The 22,088-nt window shown below is 39.5% G+C and overlaps 5 protein-coding genes and 1 long non-coding RNA gene across 10 annotated transcripts in view; 3 read left to right on the top strand and 3 right to left on the bottom strand.

The window, feature by feature from the left end:
• Nucleotides 1-3,515, bottom strand: part of LOC107044458 (FACT complex subunit spt16) — a 4,653-nt gene extending 1,138 nt beyond the window's left edge. For all 5 annotated transcript variants that reach the window (XM_015266335.1, XM_015266336.1, XM_015266338.1 and 2 more), the window contains exons 1-2: nt 3,212-3,515; nt 25-3,119 (exon numbers count right to left, since the gene is read on the bottom strand). In XM_015266335.1, coding sequence (XP_015121821.1) covers nt 25-3,119; nt 3,212-3,280 — 3,164 coding nt within the window. In that variant the 5' untranslated portion in view covers nt 3,281-3,515. The remainder of the gene's footprint in view (nt 1-24; nt 3,120-3,211) is intronic.
• Nucleotides 3,516-3,764: 249 nt separating this feature from the next.
• Nucleotides 3,765-6,548, bottom strand: LOC107044429 (DNA primase small subunit). Its single transcript, XM_015266296.1, has 2 exons — nt 6,356-6,548; nt 3,765-6,173 (listed from the first exon to the last, which is right to left on the bottom strand). Exons 1-2 carry the CDS (start codon nt 6,465-6,467, stop codon nt 4,153-4,155), a joined length of 2,133 nt encoding a protein of 710 aa, XP_015121782.1. The 5' UTR covers nt 6,468-6,548; the 3' UTR covers nt 3,765-4,152.
• Nucleotides 6,549-7,009: 461 nt separating this feature from the next.
• LOC107044455 (lissencephaly-1 homolog) lies at nt 7,010-14,289 on the top strand. Its single transcript, XM_015266331.1, has 6 exons — nt 7,010-7,156; nt 9,149-9,320; nt 10,901-11,261; nt 11,338-11,748; nt 12,073-12,421; nt 12,647-14,289. Exons 2-6 carry the CDS (start codon nt 9,283-9,285, stop codon nt 12,718-12,720), a joined length of 1,233 nt encoding a protein of 410 aa, XP_015121817.1. The 5' UTR covers nt 7,010-7,156; nt 9,149-9,282; the 3' UTR covers nt 12,721-14,289.
• Nucleotides 14,290-14,364: 75 nt separating this feature from the next.
• On the top strand, nt 14,365-16,815 carry LOC107044457 (PRKR-interacting protein 1 homolog). Its single transcript, XM_015266334.1, has 5 exons — nt 14,365-14,765; nt 14,853-14,924; nt 15,031-15,179; nt 15,256-15,435; nt 16,111-16,815. Exons 3-5 carry the CDS (start codon nt 15,066-15,068, stop codon nt 16,513-16,515), a joined length of 699 nt encoding a protein of 232 aa, XP_015121820.1. The 5' UTR covers nt 14,365-14,765; nt 14,853-14,924; nt 15,031-15,065; the 3' UTR covers nt 16,516-16,815.
• Nucleotides 16,512-21,208, bottom strand: LOC107044456 (HEAT repeat-containing protein 6). The gene is made up of 5 exons (XM_015266332.1): nt 20,782-21,208; nt 19,217-20,487; nt 18,429-19,143; nt 17,597-18,199; nt 16,512-17,432 (listed from the first exon to the last, which is right to left on the bottom strand). Exons 1-5 carry the CDS (start codon nt 20,989-20,991, stop codon nt 17,010-17,012), a joined length of 3,222 nt encoding a protein of 1,073 aa, XP_015121818.1. The 5' UTR covers nt 20,992-21,208; the 3' UTR covers nt 16,512-17,009.
• Nucleotides 21,209-21,654: 446 nt separating this feature from the next.
• LOC107044432 lies at nt 21,655-22,087 on the top strand. The gene is made up of 3 exons (XR_001461343.1): nt 21,655-21,692; nt 21,761-21,930; nt 22,046-22,087. It is a non-coding gene; the product is annotated as an uncharacterized LOC107044432 (long non-coding RNA).
• Nucleotide 22,088: the final 1 nt, after the last annotated feature.

The following is a 22,088-nucleotide window of genomic DNA, read 5'->3' as shown; positions in this document are numbered from 1 at the left end:
AAAAAAAAAAAATCAATTTCCCACCTGTGTTTATCCCTCGAAGAAGAAGACGACGAGCCCTTTCCCTTGGAGCTCCCTGAGTGCCTGTGTTTATCCTTGGATCTCGAGGGCTCAGATTTCTTCTTGGGGAATTCATTCCTTCCAAAGGTGCCATCACCCCTCTCCTTGTCCTCCTCAGCAGCCTCCCTCTCTAGGTCACTCCAATCCTTGCCGGACTCCTCGGAGCTACCCAACTCCTCCTCATCGCTCTCCGAGTCCTCGGAGGCCTCTGAATACTCCGAGTCATCATCGCTCTCCTCCTCGCTCTCAATATCCGTAGGCTCATAGGCATCGTCCTCCTCCTCCTCCTCATCATCGACATCCTCATTTTCCGCGTCACTCTCTGGGTCCAAAAAGGTCCAACCACCACTCTCAAAGAAGCCCTCGGGATCCTCAGTGATTGTCTTCATAATTTTGGCCCAGTTCAAGCTCTGGACTCCCTCGGAGTACCTGATGTCACAAGAATTCAACCACTCCTTGACATGATCCAGCATGTGCATGGGAATGGCATTGACCATGGCCACCCTCTTCTGATAATCCTTAAAAACAAATATCATATCAAAGTTTTTGAGATGAAACTGGACCCTCTCAAAGTGCACAAGTTCAACGTCCTCCAGAGTGATAACGAAAGGCGGCCACTCGGTGAGATTGACAAGACAGCCAGAAGTCGGTTGAAGGAGAACAGTACTCCTGAAAGGTGCTCCAGGAAAGCCAAGATCCCTGAAAGGGGTATCAAATTCAATCTCCTGCTTGGTCATGGACTCGACCTTTTCGCAAAACGATTTAAAAGCTGTCTTCAATTTGTGCCTGAGCTCCCTCTCCGACTGTTCAGCAGCCAGATCATCTCTGTCATGCATGTGCTGATGCTTTCCCAAATCAGTAGTGATCTCCCCTACCTCGGTATAAAACTGGACATCAACGTGCTTCTTCTTGCCAAACATAATAGCATGTTTCAAATGAAAATGCAGAAGAATAATCATCTCACCATCTCCAGGCTGGAAGAATGCATTCTTAATATTATTATATAGAATATCAACTTTATCCCCACGAACAGAGGTATATCTGAAGCCATTGGTGTGAGCCTCCAATCCTCCAGTCATCCTCTTGGTGACGATATTCGGTCTGATGTAAAGATCCTTGAGTTTGGGATTGCCCTTATTCTGTGAGAGTACCAGAGTGTCTTGCTTGACAAGATCCTCCTTCTCCCTCTCCTCAGCCTCCCTGTTCTTGAACTTTTTCTGGACCTCTTTGATCAGTCTGAAAGCTGTATTGAGATTGGATGAAGGTGCTGATATTTCACCAGGTTCCTTGGTATTGGTAGATCTGTAAGTGACTTCTTTAACAAAAGTGGCGTCAGGCTGGGGATAGGTGCCACCCTCGTTTCTTCCCATAGTAGCCCCAGGATGGAAAAAATTGATCCTCAAGTAAGTGTAATCCCCCTCAACTGATTGAGATATATTCTTGATTGTAGAAATGTGGAAGGGCACTGGTGTACCAAAAATGGGCAGTATCACTGTCTCGTACTTCTTGTCAACGTAAAGTTTCAATTCCTTGACCTCAGCCTCCCTGGGCATGTGATTGAGACTCTTGTAGGAAACCGTTGACTTTCTGATCTTCTCCTGCTCCTTTCCCCCAGACTGTTGAGCCAATCTCGCTTTAGCAATCTCATTGAGCTGCTGTGCAAGCTCCTTCTGGTGTTGCTTTCTCTTCTCCTCAGAGCTGTGCTCAGTTCTGAGTTTGGATTCAATAACAGCACTTCGTTTTCCCCGTCCCAGTATCTCAGGTTTTGGCTCATTTTCCTTTCCCGATTCCTCCTCCTCCTCTTCCTCCTCGTCCTTTACATATATGCCAATGTTCTTCATCTTCTTTTTCGAGGTAGTGAGGACAGTGGCTGGATTTGCCGTCTCATTGACGACAACAGTGTCCCCAATAAAGAGGGCATAACTCTTGCCCTCCTTATCTGTTGCCTCGGCATTTGACAAGTTTGATAGTCCGACATTGACATTGAAGACCATTCCCTTTTTGGCGATTGCATGTGTCTTGGGACCAATGAGAAGAGAGGACTCCCTGAACTCAATTCCCATGGCGAAACCAAAGTTCTTGGTCAAGTGCTCTAGCATCTCTGGTTTCTCACTCTTTACGTACTTTATACCAGTCTCGTAAACTGAACTTATTTTAGTTCCTGCTGTGAGCTTCTTGAGAATCTCCTCCTCGAGATTGAGGAGGAAATTGTAGTTGTCCTCGATGAATTTGGTGGGATTCACCAGAAGGGTTCTCACAATGTTGGAGCAGTAAGATTTGTAGCGAGCTCCCAACGAACAAATTATCACACCAAAGTGGAGGTTATTCTTGTCTGAAACCACTGAGAATTTGAGAGTGTAGTTTCCACCAGACTGAATGATCGCTGGATAACAGTTGTCCACCTGGGAGACATCCACTCCTGTCACATACTTTTTGTTGGTGAGGGCTTGGTCAACACCTTCTGCTAATTTCGAGTGCTTAACTTTTTTGTCCGAGTCAATTATCTCCATTATCTGGTCTTTTAGGTATTTAGTGAATACATCTACTGAGACAAGACAGGCTTTTTTCACTGTTAAAATCTCAATTTCCTCCTTTGGGGACATGACATAGGCGCATGATGCACTCACATCAACACTATCAAAATTCTCTGGTTTAATAGCAGCCCTCCAGGCGTCCATAAATGCCCCAGGATAGTTTTCCTTGGAGAATACCCCCAGAGTCTTGCCCTTCTTGCTGCCCTTGATGACATCAATCAACTTGACAAAATTGGCTTTATCCTCGTCACTCTTGTCCCTGACAAAAAGTTTCACAGGAGGCACCCCAGTCTCCTCAGTCTTTCCGCTCTCTACTTTCCTCAAGAACTCAATCTTCTTCTTGCTGGCGAGAAAGTTGATCGAGTCCTCAGCGAGGATCATAATGGTGTCTGTGAGTTCATAACTGAATAGCCAGGTCTGCAGGGCCATGGACTTGCTGTAGACAATGTCCTCGTCGGTACCCACTGCTGATACCAGACAGTCCATCTTGGTAAAGCTGTCTTGGTCAGCCCCCACATCACCTTCCTATCAACGATAATCCATGAGAATCAAAGCTCATTTCATTAAATGAAATTAAATGAAAATTGTTGAATTTAACTCCTATTATTGAACTATACCTTCCACGCTGTGTACAGACGTTTCATACGTCTGAAAAAGGTCTCCTTGTCCAGAACAACGTTCGCCATAGTTGCTTCGAGGTTAGCCCACTCGATGCGCCGATGATACAAAAGGTAAATAATAAAAATCTATATCACTCGTTTTATTCTCTCTTATTAATGCGACAAAGTTTCTATATCAACAGAATAATCACTCGTTTACATTTTCTCAGCAGTTATTCTCTAAGGAATAATTTTAAAAAATGGAATAATCTCGAGACGCTTACTCCTCCTGCTTGGATGTGGTAATGGGGAGAAAAAACCGTTTGCTAGGACGAGATGGCGCGAAGAAGAATTACACAATACACCGGAGTGAGAGAAGGTTAGGTTCAACAACTACGAAATTCAAATGTCAATGAGGGGTGTGGTGGAGGAGGAGGAGGTGAGTGATAACTAGAAAATCAAGTCATTTTTTTTGTCAAAAATTTCAACTTTGGGAGATAATTGTCAATATCATCTAACGAGCAAATGATGCCAAATTTTTTTCTAAAAATTTTATTTAGACGTATGAAAAATACAAAAAACATGAACTTTCTTATTACTATGACTATTTTTTTAAACAAGTCACAGCACAAATAATCAGACAAAACAATTGTTCTCCATTTTATGGAAAAGAAAATTGTTTTTGCACATCAGTACTTTGGACCTTAATCTCTAATTATTATAAAAAAAACATTCACAGCACCTCAAAATCACAAATAATAATGGTGGAAAATATACCATTATTATTTGAAAAAAAAATGCATTGAGCATTCATCCCCATTTTAATCTCCACAAGAGTTACCTGATTGAGGTACTTTTTTTTCAATCAGCTCTTGAATGGAATGGATCCTCGAACCACTTGAAACACTGAGAAACTGGTTTAGAAAGGTTGAAGGAAATAATTGAAGCCTTCTAGTCTTCTAAAGTGAATCTGAGGTAAGATCGATCACTGCACATGTGTCAGCGGGTACCGGACGTCCTCTTTTGTTGAATGAATTGCCAGAATTACTCTGAGGAGAAAGTGATCTCTTATTATTACGACAAGCAATAGGGTTAAATTCATTCATCTCCTCTGTTCTGGACATGACTTGTGGAATATTCTCTTGTTTAAGTGAAGATTTAGAGCTGACGGATTGTTGAGTATTGTTTGGCCTTTCAGAAGAAGCTCTAGATGTGGACGCGACACCTAGAAGTATCTGTGAAGACGAGGAGAAGCCTCCAGTAGTCTCAAGTCTACTTTTCATCATCCCCCGCCCCAACTTTCTCATAGCTTCGGCCTTGTTTAAATTTGAACTGGCAGCTTGTGGCGTGTCGGTGAGGAGTTGAGGGACGTTGGGAATAATCTCCTCAATATTAACTGAAGATATAGAGTTGGGATATTGTTGAGTGTTGTTTGGCTCTTCAAAAGAGGCTCTAAATGGCATTGCTCCATTCTCTGCTGTGGGCTCGACAACTGGAACCTCCTGGATGCCTGTAGCATTAGAATTCTTCCTATCTCTTATCCTCATGGGCAATTGTCTCAAACTCATTAAAATTTCAAGTCTATCGCGACTGTTCGATGTCATAGGATCCCATTTCTCAATATTAAAATAGCTACTACCAAGCACAGGCCCTGAACCCCCAGACAAACAGCTGCTGTGAAGAATTTTCCCAACAACTTGCCCTGAAGGCGACCCAATCTTGGCATTGTTGAATTCCAATTGCAATTTGTTGCAAGAAGCAGGATAATAAGCACTTGCCTCCTCCCCAATCCCAATCGACGAAGGAATTTTAAGGTTCCGTGGAAGGCTTTCCTTGGAAGCAGAAGCAGCCAACTTGTCAAGCCACAGACCTGGCCTGGACGTCTCAGGTCTCGTCCTCAGTTTCAACTTTCTCTGTCCACCCTTGAGCCTGCCAGCCCCCTCCTCCATCGCCTCCATCGCCTCCATCGCCTCCGAAATCAATCCCTTAGCAAATGAGTGAAAAAAATCCGTGGCCTCCCTAAAGTTGCTCACCATCACCTCCCTGTTCTCGACCTCCCCCTCAAGCCCAGCAATAGCACTGATCACTGGTACATGTTGAACCCTAAACTCCCAGACCCTCTCAGCCCGGAAAGGAATAGAAATTCTCTCAGTAGCAGGATGCATGGAGAATGGTGCTTTGAGAAGATGACTGATCTGAGTGGTCACAGGGAGATCCAGCCTGGGATAAAAGCACTGGATCATCACCTCTTCGACGAGGTAGCACTCCTCTCTCTTTTTCACTTGAACGATCAAGTCTTGGAAAGCGTGCAGTTTCTCTCGGGTATTATTGCACAACATGAACGCCCTCTCGACACAAGTCTTGATGCTCTCCGGCTGCAGCATTCCCAAAAAGTACTTGGTGCCCTCTGGGGTATCCAGAAGGCCCTGCTCCTCAATAATCTCCTCAAAGTGGGCTCTAATGACGTTGAGGGCCCTCTCCACCTGGGGACTGATCCCCTTGGACTTGCACCTCACACTCTGGAGGCTCTTGGCCACTGCATTCCTCTCCTTCCAATTGAGGGTCCTGGCTTTCTCATCACAAACCCATCCATGGATCCCTCGTCTTCCTGAATACGTCCAGAGGATATGTTTCAACTGGAAATCCCTCCTCAGAGCTTCCTCGAGGATTTCACAAGCAATTGCCATGAATTTCCAGCACTTGTCGCACATGTTTGGACCCTTGCAGCAGGTCCTCACCTCGTCGTAGTCATTGATGTCTATGTCCAAAACTAGTTCGTGCTCCTCAGCTATTTTCTTTTCAATCTCACCTGGTTTTTTTTTCCTCGGGGTGAGCCTGTACTTTGCACCCAAGTCAATCCTCTTGGGATATTTGGAGATCAGGCTTTGGTGTAATTGTTTGTCATCATTGAAAAATTGAAATCGACTCCAACCACCGGTGATGGATACGAAAGCCAACTCTCGTTGTAAGGAGTCACTTTCTGAACAACAAAGGATTTTTATTTAGACTCGTGTCCGAATCGATTTGTTCACTTTTTAGATATATCGACGATTGGAGAAATCAATTGATATAGCTTTTTTGTTCTAGTTGACAAAAGAAAAAGGTATAATAAAAAAAAATGGCTAATAATAATAATAATAATAACAATAATGGAGAACCTACCATTTCCAGACTGCACGAAATTCCATAGGGGAGTAATAGGAAAATGGTTTTTGTAATAATTTTTCATTATTTGCAACCGCTTGTAAGCTGGACTGGCCGTGAAGTTGTCCATTTTTCCAAATAATAACCATTAAACTTTTCTCTTGGCGGGAAGCTAATGCGTCCTGATGCGTCTCACTGTGTCTATCGAATAAGGCCGCGGCCATTCGCAACTTGCAAGCCTTGAAAAAAGCTATATATCGATATCTCGAATCGCTAGAAATCGTCATTCATAAGTAAATCGAAAAATGTAGAGAATAATAAAAATATCGATCGAAAAGTCAACGCGGAAAACGTTGAAAAAATTGTTGGTACCTTTTGAAAAATTGTTATACTATGTTATAAAAAGAAAAAGAATTGAAAAAAATTTGATAATAATATATATTGAAATTAATGATGATGATAAAAAATGTCGATAATTACAGCATAAATAAAATGAAAAAAAAAAAAAAAAAAAAAAATTTTGAGAGAGAGAAAAAAAGGTGCCTCTCAGGTACCGAATCTTCCGAGATATCGAGTCTGAAAAAAACTTGATAATCGCACCATGAAACATCGATACCCTGTGTTATATCGACCATTCCTACGCTGTCGGCTGTCGGCAGTCATCGTCAGTCCGATCGCAGGAGTGATCCCAGCAGCAAGCAAGCCACGGGTTTTCGTTATCCGCATTTTTACGTTCGTTGAGAAAAAAACCCATCCCCAGAGGGGGGGGTTTCCGTTGATTTCGTTGCACTCCACATCACACGTAGACGAATCAAACACGTAAGTCATGGAATTACATACATTAGAAAAAAATAAGGGATATTTTTGAAATTTTATGCAAGAGCCAGACGTGACGGCTCAGGAGCAAAATGGCCGTGCGGGATTTACAACAAAAACCATTTCGCGGTGCATCCTCGGTTGGAGCATGACGATTGGAGTTGATCATTGTCTCCGGTCCACGAAATTCCAGGGGGTTTCAGGGACAATTATTGCAATGGAACCGTGGCTTTTTAGGGGTGGGGATGAGGGGGCCTAAGGGGATCATCGATTTTTTTTTTTGACAGCCTCTGCATAAGGGCGAACACTCGGGTTCATGTCTTCAGGGCTTTCATTAGGATTTTTATCCATATATATATATATATTTTTTTTTTTTTTTAAACTTTTTTATTTTTATTTCGTTTTTGGAGAGACGTGAGGAAATTGCAGGAGGATTAAATTTTTTTTTACATAATTTATTAAATAACAAACAGCTAGATTTGAATTTCCAATGTTGTGCATTCGGATTGAACTTTGAAATTTATTGATGGAATTCCATGAAATTGACGTTTTAATGATGACATTTTTAATTTTTTGGCATTAGAACATTAGAAAAATTGCATTTAAGAATTCAGAACAATAATAGTTGTCTGAATTTTAAAAATTTTCAATGATTTTCAATGTCATCGGGGCTTGTGAGGGTTTTTAAAATTTTTTTAAGGCTTTCTTGAGAATTACTGGGGGGAGGAGGGTCAGCTGTTCGGTTGTCGGTCAGACTGTTCAATTTGGTGGGAGATGAGGCTGAATTGATTATGGCTGGGGATCGAGGTTTTTAAGGGTTTCAGTGAAATTTTTTATTATTCTGAGGATTCGGGTTGAAAAAAAAGGAGGCACCAATTCTAGAAAATTTCATCTTTTTTAAATGGATAAAAATTGATTTTATGGTACATTTATTTCTCCTTATTTGTTAATTTGACAATTATGTCGAGATTGAGGGGATCTAGGGGAAATTGTGATGAGAAATTATTTTTCGAAAGAAAAACTTATTAAATTTCCTATTTACAAAAATAGTGATGTGAATACTTGTCATAATTGAAGAATTCTGCATCCCTTGACGTTCAGAAACTGATTCATGCCTAGAACTGAGGGATTAATTACCTTTCCTGCTCCTATTGATTGTTCTCTGCTGTGGGAGATCCTCAGGTTATTGTTACCAACGTTCCCACGTGTTAATGACTCCCGGCATGTTTTAAGGATCATTTGAGTGCTCATTAGAGCTCCATAAATGTTCTAGTATTCTTTTAACAAATTCACAAGTTTGATATTTTCCGATACACCAAAAACGACTTTTAAAATATTATTTATTTTTTTCATTCATTAATGTTGATTGTTTATATATTGTAAAAACTGATGGAATACCGAAAAAATAAAGTATGTAGATTCTAGGAAATTTTCGAAAAGCTTATATAGTCATCCATAATCATTCATTCAGGCAATTTTTTACAATTTTTCACACCTCATTTGTCTATCTGAAGTATCATATCAATATTTCAATCATCAATTAAAATTTTTCAAGGTAGAAAGCAAAGTCTCCATCATCTCCTAGCTCACTTCTCCCCTTGTTTTTCAAAAGTCCAGACCATTTTTTCACTTAAAAAACAATAAATAATAGTCTTAATCAATTGTTAAAAGTCATCTTTCAAGTGCAGTGGAAACATTCCACCTCCTGAATACCTCCTGATAAATATTTCAATGGATTCAAAGCCGGCGAATACGTAGATAGACTGCCGCCGGCCGGTCTTGCGGGGGTGGGTGAGGAATCACCCGAGGATATCGATTTCACACTGGGGTTGCATGCACGCATCGTCACAAAAACCGTCTGCTCTCACCCCATGTGCTTTAAAACGTCTCCTAGTCGATTGTCAAGGTCTCTTCCTGTGCCAGAGAGTCCTGTTGATCAGTTGATAAATCATAAACAATAATTTCATAATTTTTCACAATTTTTCTGGCTTTCAGGGGCTCCCGATGGCGATCAACTGAACATTTTGTCTCGAACTCGAGGAAATTGTCAAGTTTGTTTGGTATTTTTTTTTTTTTTCATCTGAAAGAGGAATAAAACAGGGGAAAATAGTTGTGCCACATCGAGGATCATGAAAATGGTGTTGTCACAACGGCAGCGGGAGGAGTTGTAAGTTGAAATAATTTTATTTTATCATCTTTTTATGGTGATGACATGATGGGAGAGAAAAAAAAACAAAATGACAATTTTCAAAAAATCTGGAAAAATTTTCATTGCTCAAAATTAAGCAAAATCAAATGGTTTAAATATAAAATGTCCCAAAGAAAAAAAATTATATTATTAATAGTGTAAAATGTGAAAAAAGTCAATTTTTATAATGGAAAAAAAATTTTATTACATCAAGTAAAAGAATTTTTTTTTCAAATTCTCCAGTGATGTCATCATGTTTGCAATGTAGTGCATCATTTTGTCATCACACAGAAGCCAGAAAAAATATGATAGACCACGTTTTTGGCGAGAATGGGAATATTCCAAGTCGCAGATAATTCAGATTGGTTTTTCAGCCTGAGTCATGCAATGAGGGTGCGGGGATTTGTGCGCCGGTCAGGGTGAGGGGTGGTTTCTCGAGCAAGCGCGGATGCTACAATCGATAGACCAACGGAATTACCTATGATGAGAGGGATCAATGGAGCCCCTGCTAGCCATTTCCGAGTTTATTTCGTCTTCTCGTGGGTTTTAACTCGTTGAGAGATATTTTTTAATGAGAGAGCGAGAGGATAACGTCAATATCTGGATTATAAATGATACTAATTAAAGATTTATTTTTTTATGAGAATTTCAAAAAAAAGGGCACAAAAATGCAGAAGGCGATATAATATTTTTTATGGAGAAATTAATTTTCTACAAGAAAGATCTTATGACTTTTTTCACTAGAATAATTCTGTATCAAATAACAAATAACCAAAAAAAAAAAAAAAAAAACATGCAAATTCGTCTCACCCCCTCCACAAGAATAGCCAAATGACTTGGCGCATTTTCAGCTTTCATAAATCCTAAAAACCTTAATTGATCCATAAATATTTCATCGTGAGCCTATCCAAACGACCTAAAGAACGCGACCCGTGGTATAGGTGCCTTTCACCCCGAGATCTCGTCCGACTTTCTGTCTCACTCCCACTTTCTCGAAAAGCAATTTTTTCCCCTGAAATCTTTGGCCGCCTCAGGGGCTGGCTCGAGTAATTCGAAATTATCTATTGCACGTGAATAATCGGAATTCAATGAATAATTGAGTCTAGGAAGCAAATGCACGGACGGCGGGGGCATTACCCCCCACCTATTCGCCACCTGCAAAACATTGCCACGATTGCAGAAACGCCTTCTCCTTGTTGAGATGATTATAGGGCTATTTGTGAAGAGAATAGAAGGTAAATTGAATTTTGAATGCCGTTAGAAAGGGCCTAAACGTTGAACCTTGGAGGGTGTAATTACATCTGAAGGATTTATAGTATAATCTATTGATCAGAGATCAGAGATAATGAGATTATTGGGAGAGAATAATGAGAACATCTCGAAAAACATTATTGTAAAAAATGTCTTACGAGATGTAGAAAAATAGTCTGTGACCCTGCACCATGCACCTTCAATAGGCATTACTACCGAATCAACTTGAAATCGATATTAATTAATTACATGAATGAAGAAAGAAATTGATAGAAAAAGTGAATAAGAATAAAATTATTTGCCACCAGAAATAAGGCGATTGCGGATTACCTCAGTACCAACGGATATCAGGATGCTCTGGAAGCATTCAAGAAGGAGGCAGATATGCCCGGGGAGGTTGAGCGCAAGTACGGAGGTCTCCTCGAGAAGAAGTGGACATCTGTCATTCGACTCCAGAAAAAAGTCATGGAGTTGGAGTCAAAGCTGTCAGAAGCGGAGAAAGAATTTATCGAGGGTGCACCAACGAGGGGTAAACGCTCGTCGTCAGAGTGGATACCAAGGCCACCGGAGAAACACTGTCTTACTGGTCACAGGGCTCCAATAAACAGAGTCATCTTTCATCCAGTCTTCAGTCTAATTGTTTCTGCTAGTGAAGATGCAACTATTAAGGTAAATTAGTTATTAATTATTCAATTGGTCATGAATTAATTTATCGAGATAAATCAATAAATTAATATAATTAAAGGTCTGGGATTTCGAGTCTGGTGAATTCGAAAGAACCCTAAAAGGCCATACAGACAGTGTCCAGGACGTGGCATTCGATGCAACAGGCAAACTCCTCGTCTCGTGCAGTGCCGATATGTCGATAAAACTATGGGACTTTCATCAGTCATTTGCATGCGTCAAAACAATGCATGGACACGATCACAACGTCAACTCTGTGTCATTCGTGCCAGGGGGAGATCTCGTTGTCAGTGCATCCAGGGATAAGACCATCAAGATTTGGGAAGTCGCTACTGGATATTGCGTTAAAACACTGACAGGACACAGGGAGTGGGTCAGGATGGCAAGGGTCAGTCCTTGTGGAGAACTCATTGCCAGTTGTTCTAATGATCAGACTGTTCGTGTGTGGCATATGGCGTCGAAAGAAACCAAAGTCAGTTGAAAATTTATGTCTTCATTATTGACTACAATTTTCTTTTTAAGCGAAATTTCATTCTCTCGATAATCATTTTATTATTTCAATTAAAAATTTTAAATAATTTTACATTTTTTAAAAATAAAGTCATCGATAAATTGTTTGTTTTTTGTAAGGCCTGGGTGGATTGTCTTTCGAACGTGATTTTGACTGTTTATTATTTTATTAATTTTCATAATAGGCCCTGGAGTCTCCAAAAATTTTCATTGTATAAATTATCATTTTTTTTTTTTTTTTTTTTTGATGAACTTGATTAATGAATTATTTTTGAAATGGATGCAGGTTGAATTGAGAGACCACGAACACGTAGTTGAATGCATTGCCTGGGCACCAGAGAGTGCAAGAGCTGCGATAAATGCAGCTGCCGGAGCTGACAACAAAGGAGCACACGAGGGCCCCTTCTTGGCATCAGGTTCACGTGATAAAACAATTCGCGTATGGGATATTGGGGCTGGTGTGTGTCTGTTCACACTTCATGGCCATGACAACTGGGTGCGTGGTATTGTCTTTCATCCCGGTGGTAAATTCATCGTCAGTGTGTCTGATGACAAGACATTACGAGTATGGGACACTCGCAATAAGAGGGCTATGAAGACACTTGAGGCGCATGTACATTTCTGTACTTCAGTTGGTGAGTTTCATTGAAAATATCATTTTATTTCACATGAGAGAATGAAATTGAAGAAGAATTTTGATCATTAATTCATTATTTTTTTCATAGTTTCAATGTGATGAATGCCAAAAAGTGTCATTTTAATTTAATTGAAGACTCAATGACATTTAGTACTGAATTGGTTTAGTATGAAATTAATTTTTAATTTATTCAATTAATACAATATGCAATTTTATTTTCCAGATTTTCACAAGAGTCACCCCTACGTGGTAACAGGTAGCGTCGACCAGACAGTGAAGATTTGGGAATGTCGCTAGTCACCGAGCTTTCAAGTTTACATAAAACTCTTAACACATTAATACTTCTTTCGCCATTATTATTTTCCTCATGAAAACCTCACAACACCGAGAGACCTACTGAAAAATAAACCTCAAACCAAATTATTATTTCAAAATTACTCTAGAGGATAGAAATTGAATGAAAAAATCCTCCATTAGTTGGAATAAAATCCACGCGAGCAAGAGAGAGAGAGAGAGAGAGAGAGAGAGAGAGAGAGAGAGAGAGAACAATAATGGGCCGAATTGTGAGCTGCAAGAGAGCAGGAAAAACATTATTAAAAAATTCAAAAAAAAAAGCTATCGTACATGCTACTACTTATAACTATAAACAAAAAAATATATAAAAGGATAAAAAAATCACATAAACACGTAATCATAAGCTCTTTAATTAATTTATAATAAAGTATAGTAATTATTATCAGTAAATATCGTTTCACGGTAATCAGCTACACCATCTTGAGAAAAAAAACTGAAAAAAAATGAAAACAAAATTGAGAGGTGTTAAGGAGGCACAATGAGAGGAGGACGTGGAAAAATGATGTAAATTTTTTCAAGCTTTCTTGATGGAGCACTGGACACTCGACCTTTCAGATCCTGTAAATACCTTGAAAAAAAAAAAAAAAAAAATTATAACAATAATCAAGATTGAATAACAAATAATCGAGTGTGGGCCACACGATGAGTTCCATTCTTCCTGATGATCAAATTTTATTTTCAATTTTTTTAATTAAATAAAAAAATAACGAATAAATGATAAAGCCTTGAGTTAGTCCTCCTCGTGCTCCTACTTCAGTTGGAAATAACATTATTAAATAATTAATAATGGCAATGTAGTTATTTTGATGGATTCGATATCTACTATTCCGGCAATTTCGAATTTTTGCATGAAGCCAGAAGCTTTTTACTGTATTTAAATTACAAATTTACCAATAAAGCTGATCTCTGATTTTTCAAAAACAATCGATTCATAGAATAAAATTAAGTTCAGTAGTGATTATTATTTTGTTGAGAAGAGTTGCATAACGAATTCATTGAAATTTATTAAAAAATGAGTGAAGAAAATTAATGGATAACTCTCAAGTAATCGTAAAATACTTGTATTTGAGGGAAGAATGAAATTAGTACAGTGTAGTGACTTGATTTTCAGATGGTATTCAATTGAATAATTGATGGCAATTTCTAGATACTACAGTAATTAAAGTTGAATTATTTTAGTCGAGTAGAGCTACATTTAACCGTAGACTGGCGGAAGTTTAACACAGAAAATACCAAGGGATTGATGTAATCAAGGGAGTATAATTCAATTTCAAATTTCAAATTAATTCGAGGAACATATTAAATGGTGTTCAAACGATTTTTCTTGTTATTTATTGACATTTGTATTTTGTGATTAACGATAATTTAAAATCAAGGAGATAAAGATGAACCTGCCGTTGCCTCCCGGAAACACGAGTTACGTATACGTATGTCAGTTTTTTATTTTATTTATCGATTATTGATGTGGTACTTTCATTTTACTGAACATAATAAAATTATCATGTCACTGAAGGGTTGAGTTTTTATTTGGTAATAAAAGAGGGGGGGGGGGGNGGGTAGGGATTTAACAGATGAAAACGACCCTTATTTCATTTATCATTAAGGATATATTCAATTACTTTGCTTATTTTTTCTCCAGTGAAATGCCTTTCTACTTTTGTAGTCCAACATCAGAGCTTTCAGAGCTTAAACTTTTGCAGGTCTGAATTTTTTAATAAAAAATTTGATGACTGAAAATGCTTGAATCTACAGTGTGGCCCTGTAGAATAGCAAACTGTAAAAGATACTTGGACATGGTTTTTCTCATTTTTCTGGATGATTTGTCTTTATAAAAATCTATTTCACTCTCAATTAAGGCAAATAAATCACAACTGATTGGAAAAATCACATCTAGTGGAATATATATATAAGAGATATATATATAAGGAACAAGGGGGTCGCTGGGTAGGATATTCATAATTTTGAGAGAAGGACACAACCATTGCAAGGTAAGTCGGACTCAATAGAACATACGGCGCTGGCATATCTACTAGGTCAACAAAGGGGCCCAACTCTACTGTTATTTTTCACCCAAGGGACTCTCTCTCTCTCTCGCTGTACGTGGGAGGGCTCCGTTCATACTTCCACGACTGTACATACATACGTTGGTAATTCCATAACCTCAAATATATTCCACAATAAGGGAATTTACGTACATATGAACAAAAGAAACATTTACAATAAAAAATTATCCAAATATCCAATAATCAATAGATTAATTGACCAATATTTGCGATCAATATCGAAAAATGTCAAAGCCTAAAAAAGCGGAGGAAGAGGACAAGGAAATGGAGAAACCTGTAGTTGCTAAAACAATTGTTGACGTCCAGAGGTTAAAACTGATGAAGTTGATGAAAAATCCTGTGAGTTGAGTCTTGAAATTATTCATTGATTTTTTGGGTATTTCTTAATTGATCGATGGTTTGATTGGGGGTTCAGGACAGGCCGGTTTTGCTCCCAGAGCGACCAAAGTCCAAAACGACTCCATCAGTTCCCGAATTCGTGCGAAATGTTATGGGCAGCAGTGCTGGTGCTGGAAGTGGAGAGTTTCATGTTTACAGGCATCTCAGGAGGAAGGAGTATGCTAGACAGAAGTTTATTCAGGAAAAGAGCAAAAAGGTGATCTCAATGTACAATTTTTTTGTATTGTAGTTTTTACTTTTTTATCAAGTCCATCTGAAGTTTTTTTTTTTTTTTTTTTTTTTATAATTTTTTTTTTTTTTCAGGAAAAGGTTTCTATTTTGGGAATTAAGTCGGTGATTTTCAGAAACTCGTAGTTATTATATGTGTTATCATGGAAACGCGAGTGTGTTTGTTGAATTTCAGAAGAGAAATTTCCAAAATTTCAAATTGTAAAAAAAAAAAAACTTTGATTTTTTTAATTAAGAAATTTTTTCATTTTTGAAGTGAAAAAATTCTGAAGGGATAAAATTCCTGAGTGACTGAACATTAATTCAACATTATTTGAAACATGATGTGCGGTCATATATTTTTAATAACAATGAGCTCAGTAGAATACATTTTTTTACGAGAAAAAATATCAATTTAAAAATAAAAATCTTCTTAATTTGAAAACCCAAATAGACGAAATTTTTTTTCCATTCAAGAACTATTCTCCTTTTTTTCTTTGATTCTNGTTTTACAGGAAAATGTAAAAAAATATTTTTTCTAATATGAGAATTGTTTTTGTTAAAGTCACAACAGTTTTTGATATATTTGTAAACTTATTTGATTGAAAGTTGGTCAATTTTTTCAAAATCTTACTGAAACCTTGTTTAAACAAATTATTTTCAGGAACTTCTTGATGAAGAGTATCAGAAAAAAATTGAGGAGAATAAGAAGAAAGCTGAGGAGTTGACAGCTAAGAGGAGAGCAAAGAGATTGCAAAAGAAGCAGAAGCAGAAGCAACAGAAGAGACAGAAAATCACGAAAAGAGGTGATGAAAGTGATAAAAACGAGGCTTTGAGTGATCAAGCTGATGAGAGTGACGAGGACAATTTATCTCCGCCATCTCGAGACCAACAACTGCCGTCGGACGAAAAAGACGAAGAAGAGCAGGAAAATAACACAAACACTACAGAAAACATTAGAAATTTTCCCAAATCCACAGAAGAATTGCCAAATCGTGAATGTTCCTTACATAAACCAGATGAAACTGAAACAAAAAATAATTCAAGTGATGCAAAAACGCCAGATTAACATTTTCCAATGTTTATTTAAATATAGTTAAATACAACATGGCATTAATTATTTAATCAATTGAATAAAAATGTTTTATTACAATAGTAATATGACAATTTCTCAATTGTATCCAAAACTATTGACTCTACAGAAAAATGTCAAAAGGCATTTTTTGTTACTGACAAAATTTTCAAATAAAAAAGCCCTCTTCAAAAATCCTTTAGTCTGTTTATCCATCGTTTATCCATTATAACTGTACAAATGTAGCTGGCAATGAAAAAAATTAAAAATTAATGAAATAAAAAGACAATCATTTAACTGTGAATTACATCATTTAATGGGGTTAAGTGTGTCATCTCAATTAATTCAATAATAGGGTACGTTAGAGACTCTTAGAAACGAGAAAATTCATATCAATTGAAAATTGAAATAAAATTATTCATAACCATTGAAAATGATAAAAGTCGATATTTCATTCTGAATCACAAACACAGTCTTGCCCACAGTGTTCATCATAAAAGCTCATGCTTCCTGCAGTTGAACAAGTTTCCCAGGACCGCAGCGATAATCCTCTCATTAGAGTGCAGCGACACTGTCTGCGAGTAGTTGTTCAGGATCGCCCTGGCCCTGACAAAGTCATCAGTCTTCTCAGGCAGTGCCCGCTCCTGGAAGCTTTTTATGTGGACTTCGATCTCCTCCACATGGTCTTTGATGTCCAGCCAGAGGATCTGCAGGTCACCAGGCTCAGTACTGGCCGCTACGTGTCCCAGGGTGAGACACAACTGTTGCACTAAACTCTCCCTGTGAGTGTATTCCACAAAATTCGGGACGTGTTGAGAATTCTCTAGGGCTAAAACAATACTTTTCCACAGAAATGGCACGTATTTACCGTAGGATTTGCAGGATCCCAGAGCCCAGGCTGCATTCGTCCTAACCTGAATGAAAAAAAAAAAAAAGAAAAAAAAGAATCATTAAAACAATTGATTACAATTTTTTGTTTCAATTTTTCTGTATCTCGAGTATCTCGAGAACAAGAAAAGAGTAGAATATTATTATTCAACTAAAAAATTCATTAGAAAGCCATTAGGAAAGAAGGTACCTTAAAATTGGGACTGTAGCAGATGAGATGGCACAATGCAGGTATGACCTCGTCCTTCCAGTTCTGGGGGAAGATGTCATCAGGGTGATGACTTATGGCGAAGCCCAGAGCCCTGCAGGCATTCCACCGGACCTTCATATCATTTCCAGAGGTAGCGGAGGAGATGAGGACGTCAAGAGCAAGTTGAATATCCCCCAGGAGGTTTTTTCCCTGGGAGAGGTGGACAAGATTTCCAACTGCTCTGAGGGCATTGCACTTGACTTTGTTATTATCCTGGGCTGCTTTGACACTTGTTTTATAGAGATTGGGGAGCATGAGGTCCAGGGGAAGGGGGGGCTCGAGTTGGTTGTTGATGACTTTCTTGATGAGACAGTCTGTGAGGTTGGCTAGGGCCCAGGCTGATTTGACCCTGACTCCTAGGTTCTCGTCGGCGAGGGACGTGCAGACAATATCGATGAGGTCCTCTAGGAAGCCGGTGTCCTCCTCGAGGGAGCAAAGATTTATCAGCATTCCCAGGGCACGGAGGCCTGCGGCTCGGACTGCGGACTCGGGATCCCTGCAGGCCCCGAAGAGGCTCGTCTTGATTATTATGGACTTGTCGAGCTGTCAAAGTCATTGATTCAAGTTTTTAATAGTTAATTCAGGGCTTAATTCAGTTAATCTTAATTGACATTGAAATGACCATTCAATCATTGACTAGTTTGTCTTTTATTAAAATTCCAGGTCATTTAATTATTTTTAAAAAAATATTTTGTCAAGAGTTATAAATTGATTTTTTTCCAGTAATATTACAATTGTGGGATTTTATGAGATTGACTGAATTTCTACTCACTGACAATTGTGTAAACACTTGATTACTGATTGTCCCGAAGCAGTCGCAAGCGACTTCTCTCAGTCCGGTCTCAGCACTCTGGGAAACCCTAAGAACAGTAGGAAAAATGCTATTCCAAAAGGTGGCAAGTTGGTTTTGTCCCTCAGAATCAGAATCAATGCCACTGAATTTAGAACTGATAATTTCGAGAATTCTACAAGCGTGAAGAGCAACCTGGGGGTCAGGCTCGCTAGTGGCCTCCACCAGGTGGCTAGTGACGATCTCAACATCCAAGAGACGTTTGAAAATCCCCTCGAGGCAGTTGATCAGGGCACCAAGTAGTTTGAATGACTGCAGTCTGACAGGTACGTGAATTCTCTTGTCCGAGATGTTGTTCAGGCAGATCTGGACAAGAAATGGAGAATCTCGAGAGTCGCCTCGAGTTTCAGTCCTCGAGTCTCGCTCACTTGTTGCTGGGGCTGCAGGATCATTCAGAGAGAATTCGAGATTGGAAGAGTCAATCTCTTCTTCGTCGTTTTCACTTGGGGCTTGTGATTTTGGGTGGGGGGATGTGATTTGGGGGCTTTGGAGCAAGCGCTTCGAGATATTTGTGTCGCCAGCCTTTCTCAAAAGGATCTCAACGATCTCTGGGGTCATGTTCTCGACATTGGCAAAGCCCTCGAAGACGGAGAGGGCGACTACTCGAACGGTTGGGTCCTTGTGGAGCACAAAGTATCTGAAATTTGCAATGATTCATTGACATAATTGGGAAAAATCCACATCACCTGCAGCTATACTAAATCTCTCACCTGCAGTGTCTTGCAAGCTTACTAGCGAGTCCCTCCTTCATCCTCCCATAAGGTGTCACCTGCACAAGAGCTGCTGAACACTTCAAGGCCTGCGTAACCACCGCAAGATTGCCATCGCCACTGAGTACGAACCCCAGGGCCGAATGTATTTCCCTCAACATGCCACCCACCGTCCCAAAAATGGTCCCGAACGAGGAGCCCTCAGTCTCGTCAGCATGCACCAGAAACATCCTGGCATCGACCACAGCATCAGTCAACACACCCAGAGCACTCCCCCTGATTTTGGACACCGGTTCTTTCATGACAACCCTCAACAATCCCCGGCTCTCCCCAGACTTTTCACTCTTGGTTACAATTTGCGACCAAAAGCCAAAAATCTTCTTGCTCGTCATCATCCTCATCACTTGGTGGAGCACTTGAAGTGCCTGATACCTGATCCTCTCCTGAATCCTCCTGCTCCTCTCCTGAGAGCACTTTTCCCCATCAGAAGTCTCTGAATCACTGGACTTGATGATTCTTCTTTTATCCAAATCCATCGATATTTTCTCCTGCTTCTCGTTCTTGTTGCTCAATTTTCCTTTCTTGTTGTGCTTTGATTTTGTTATCGGCCTGGGGTTTCGAATCATCCCCCTTGGAGGTAAATGGACCCTCTCAGGAAGGTTCATAATAGCTGGATGAAGCTCCTCAGGTTTAATGAGAGGAACCCCAGCAATTCCCAGGAATAAATAGATCTGAGTGATGCCTAGAGCTTCCCCTGGGAGTTCTGGACATTTCGAGAGTAGTCCCTGGACGATCAAGCTAGTGAGGATGTTTAAGGATGTCAGGATGAGTCTCGAGTGGTGGAGGTGGGCGAAATCTTCATCTTTGGGGGGAGAGGAGAGGATAGAGATGACGAGGTTTTTTATGGTCATTAGGTGATTCAGCGGGAAAATTGAATTTCTTTCCTTTTTCTTCTCTAAAAGGCTCTCCAAAAGGGTCAGAGCGAGGTTTTGGATGTCTAGGGGGGTCGAGGGAGTGAAAAACCTGGGGAGGAGACCCTCAGAGGAGAGGAGGACGTCCAGGTCCTGGAGGCTCGACTCCCAGGGGATTACTGAGACGAGTTTCTCGAGGGAGAGGAGGGCTGGGACTAGTGCTGGAAATGAGGAGAACTCCAGGCACTGGTGGAGCCACTTCTTCAGGGTCGAGAGGGTCCTCCCGGCGAGGGGGGGCACCTGGGGGAGCAGGTGAGTGAGGAAAGTGCAGTAGTTGGAAACTAGGGAGGTCTCCTGAGCCTGAGAAAGAAACAAATCGCTCGAGATTAGGAGAGGAGACCAGCTATAAAAAACAAACTATAGAAATTGATTAATATTTAATGACTAATATCTAACGAAACAATTTCAATAAACTACAACTCATTTTCAAGCCTGTAAAAATACCCGTAAATTTTCAAAATAGAAGAATACAATTTTTTTTAATTCCATCAATTTCACTCTGCTGCCAGTCTCAAGTTAGTGATGATTAAAAATGTGTTCTCAATAAGTTTAATTTGCCAATTCTAGTTGTTTGTTATTGTTCTGTGAATTTACCTGAATGTTCAAGCATAATCTGTTGATCAGTAATTTGACAGTGTCGTCGTCCTCAATGATGAACATCTGATAATTTAGGATATTCAGTTCCCTGAGGTAAAAATCAATCGTCGTTTTGTCGGTGACCCTCTGTTGGGTTTGTGTCAATAGTTCTTTCGTTATCCTCATGAAATTATGGTGGAAATGATCCACCGAGGAATTGGATTCCATTGGCGATGGGTATTCAACAATTGTTCAATGAGTCTAGGTGAATAAGTCAATTGTTTCTTCCATATACGTATCAATAATATGTATAATGCGATTGCAGGATGAGAAAGAACACTTGGCAAACAGCTGATCGTCCCCTCCAGGCGGTTGATATATATATATATTTATGTGTAAATTGACCCTCGCCCCAAAGCGTTTTTTGCAGTTTAATCACGATATCAACGAAATGGCGTGTCATAATCCTCAGAGGCATCATGCAAAAGTTAATCCAAGAATGACAATTAATAAACGAGAGTTTATTAATATGTATATAACTATCGATTATAAATCCCCCTATATATATATATATATATATGAATACCATATGAAAAGTAAAACAACTGCGCAATTCCTCCGCGCACATTCATCATGGCGGTCGGCCACTGGCAGAGAATGGAGGTTTTGGCGTTCGTCCGCGGATTTTCGGTGAGAAAAGGGATTAAACCGGGAAAATACTTATTAATCTTGCAATAATCAGGTAATATTGAGTGCCGCAAATTATTTTATCAAGAAATCAGACTTTATTAGGGTATATTATTAAGCCCAGATCGGTAAAAAGTGCAATACTATATTTCGCCATTGCGCAACTCCTCCGCGCACATTCATCATGGCGGCTGGCCACTTGGCAGAGAATGGAGGGTTTGGCGTTTGTCTGCGGATTTTCGGTGAGAAAGGGGATTAAACCCGGGAAATTAGTATTAATAGTGCAATAATCAGTTAATATTCATGGCAGGCAGTGATTTTATCAAGTAATCAGACTTTATTAGGGCATATTATGAAGCCTACACCTCTAAAAAGTGGAATGCCAAATTTCGCTATTGCGCAACTCCTCCGCGCACATTCAACATGGCGGCGGGTCATTGGCAGAGGATGGAGGTTTTGGCGTTCGTCCGCGGATTTTCGGTGAGAAAGGGGATTAAACCGGGGAAATAATTATTAATAATACAATAATCAGCTAACATTCATGGCAAGAAATGATTTTATCAAAAAATCACACTTTATTATTGCATATTTGCAGAATCGAGACGTATAAAGAGTGCAATGTCAAAAACATCATTACT

This window comes from Diachasma alloeum, unplaced genomic scaffold (assembly GCF_001412515.2).
Source record: "Diachasma alloeum isolate Michigan unplaced genomic scaffold, Dall2.0 Dall_scaffold_00742, whole genome shotgun sequence".
Classification (NCBI taxonomy): domain Eukaryota; kingdom Metazoa; phylum Arthropoda; class Insecta; order Hymenoptera; family Braconidae; genus Diachasma; species Diachasma alloeum.
Note: the sequence above shows the minus strand (reverse complement) of the source record. Positions and strands in the feature narration are given on the sequence as shown.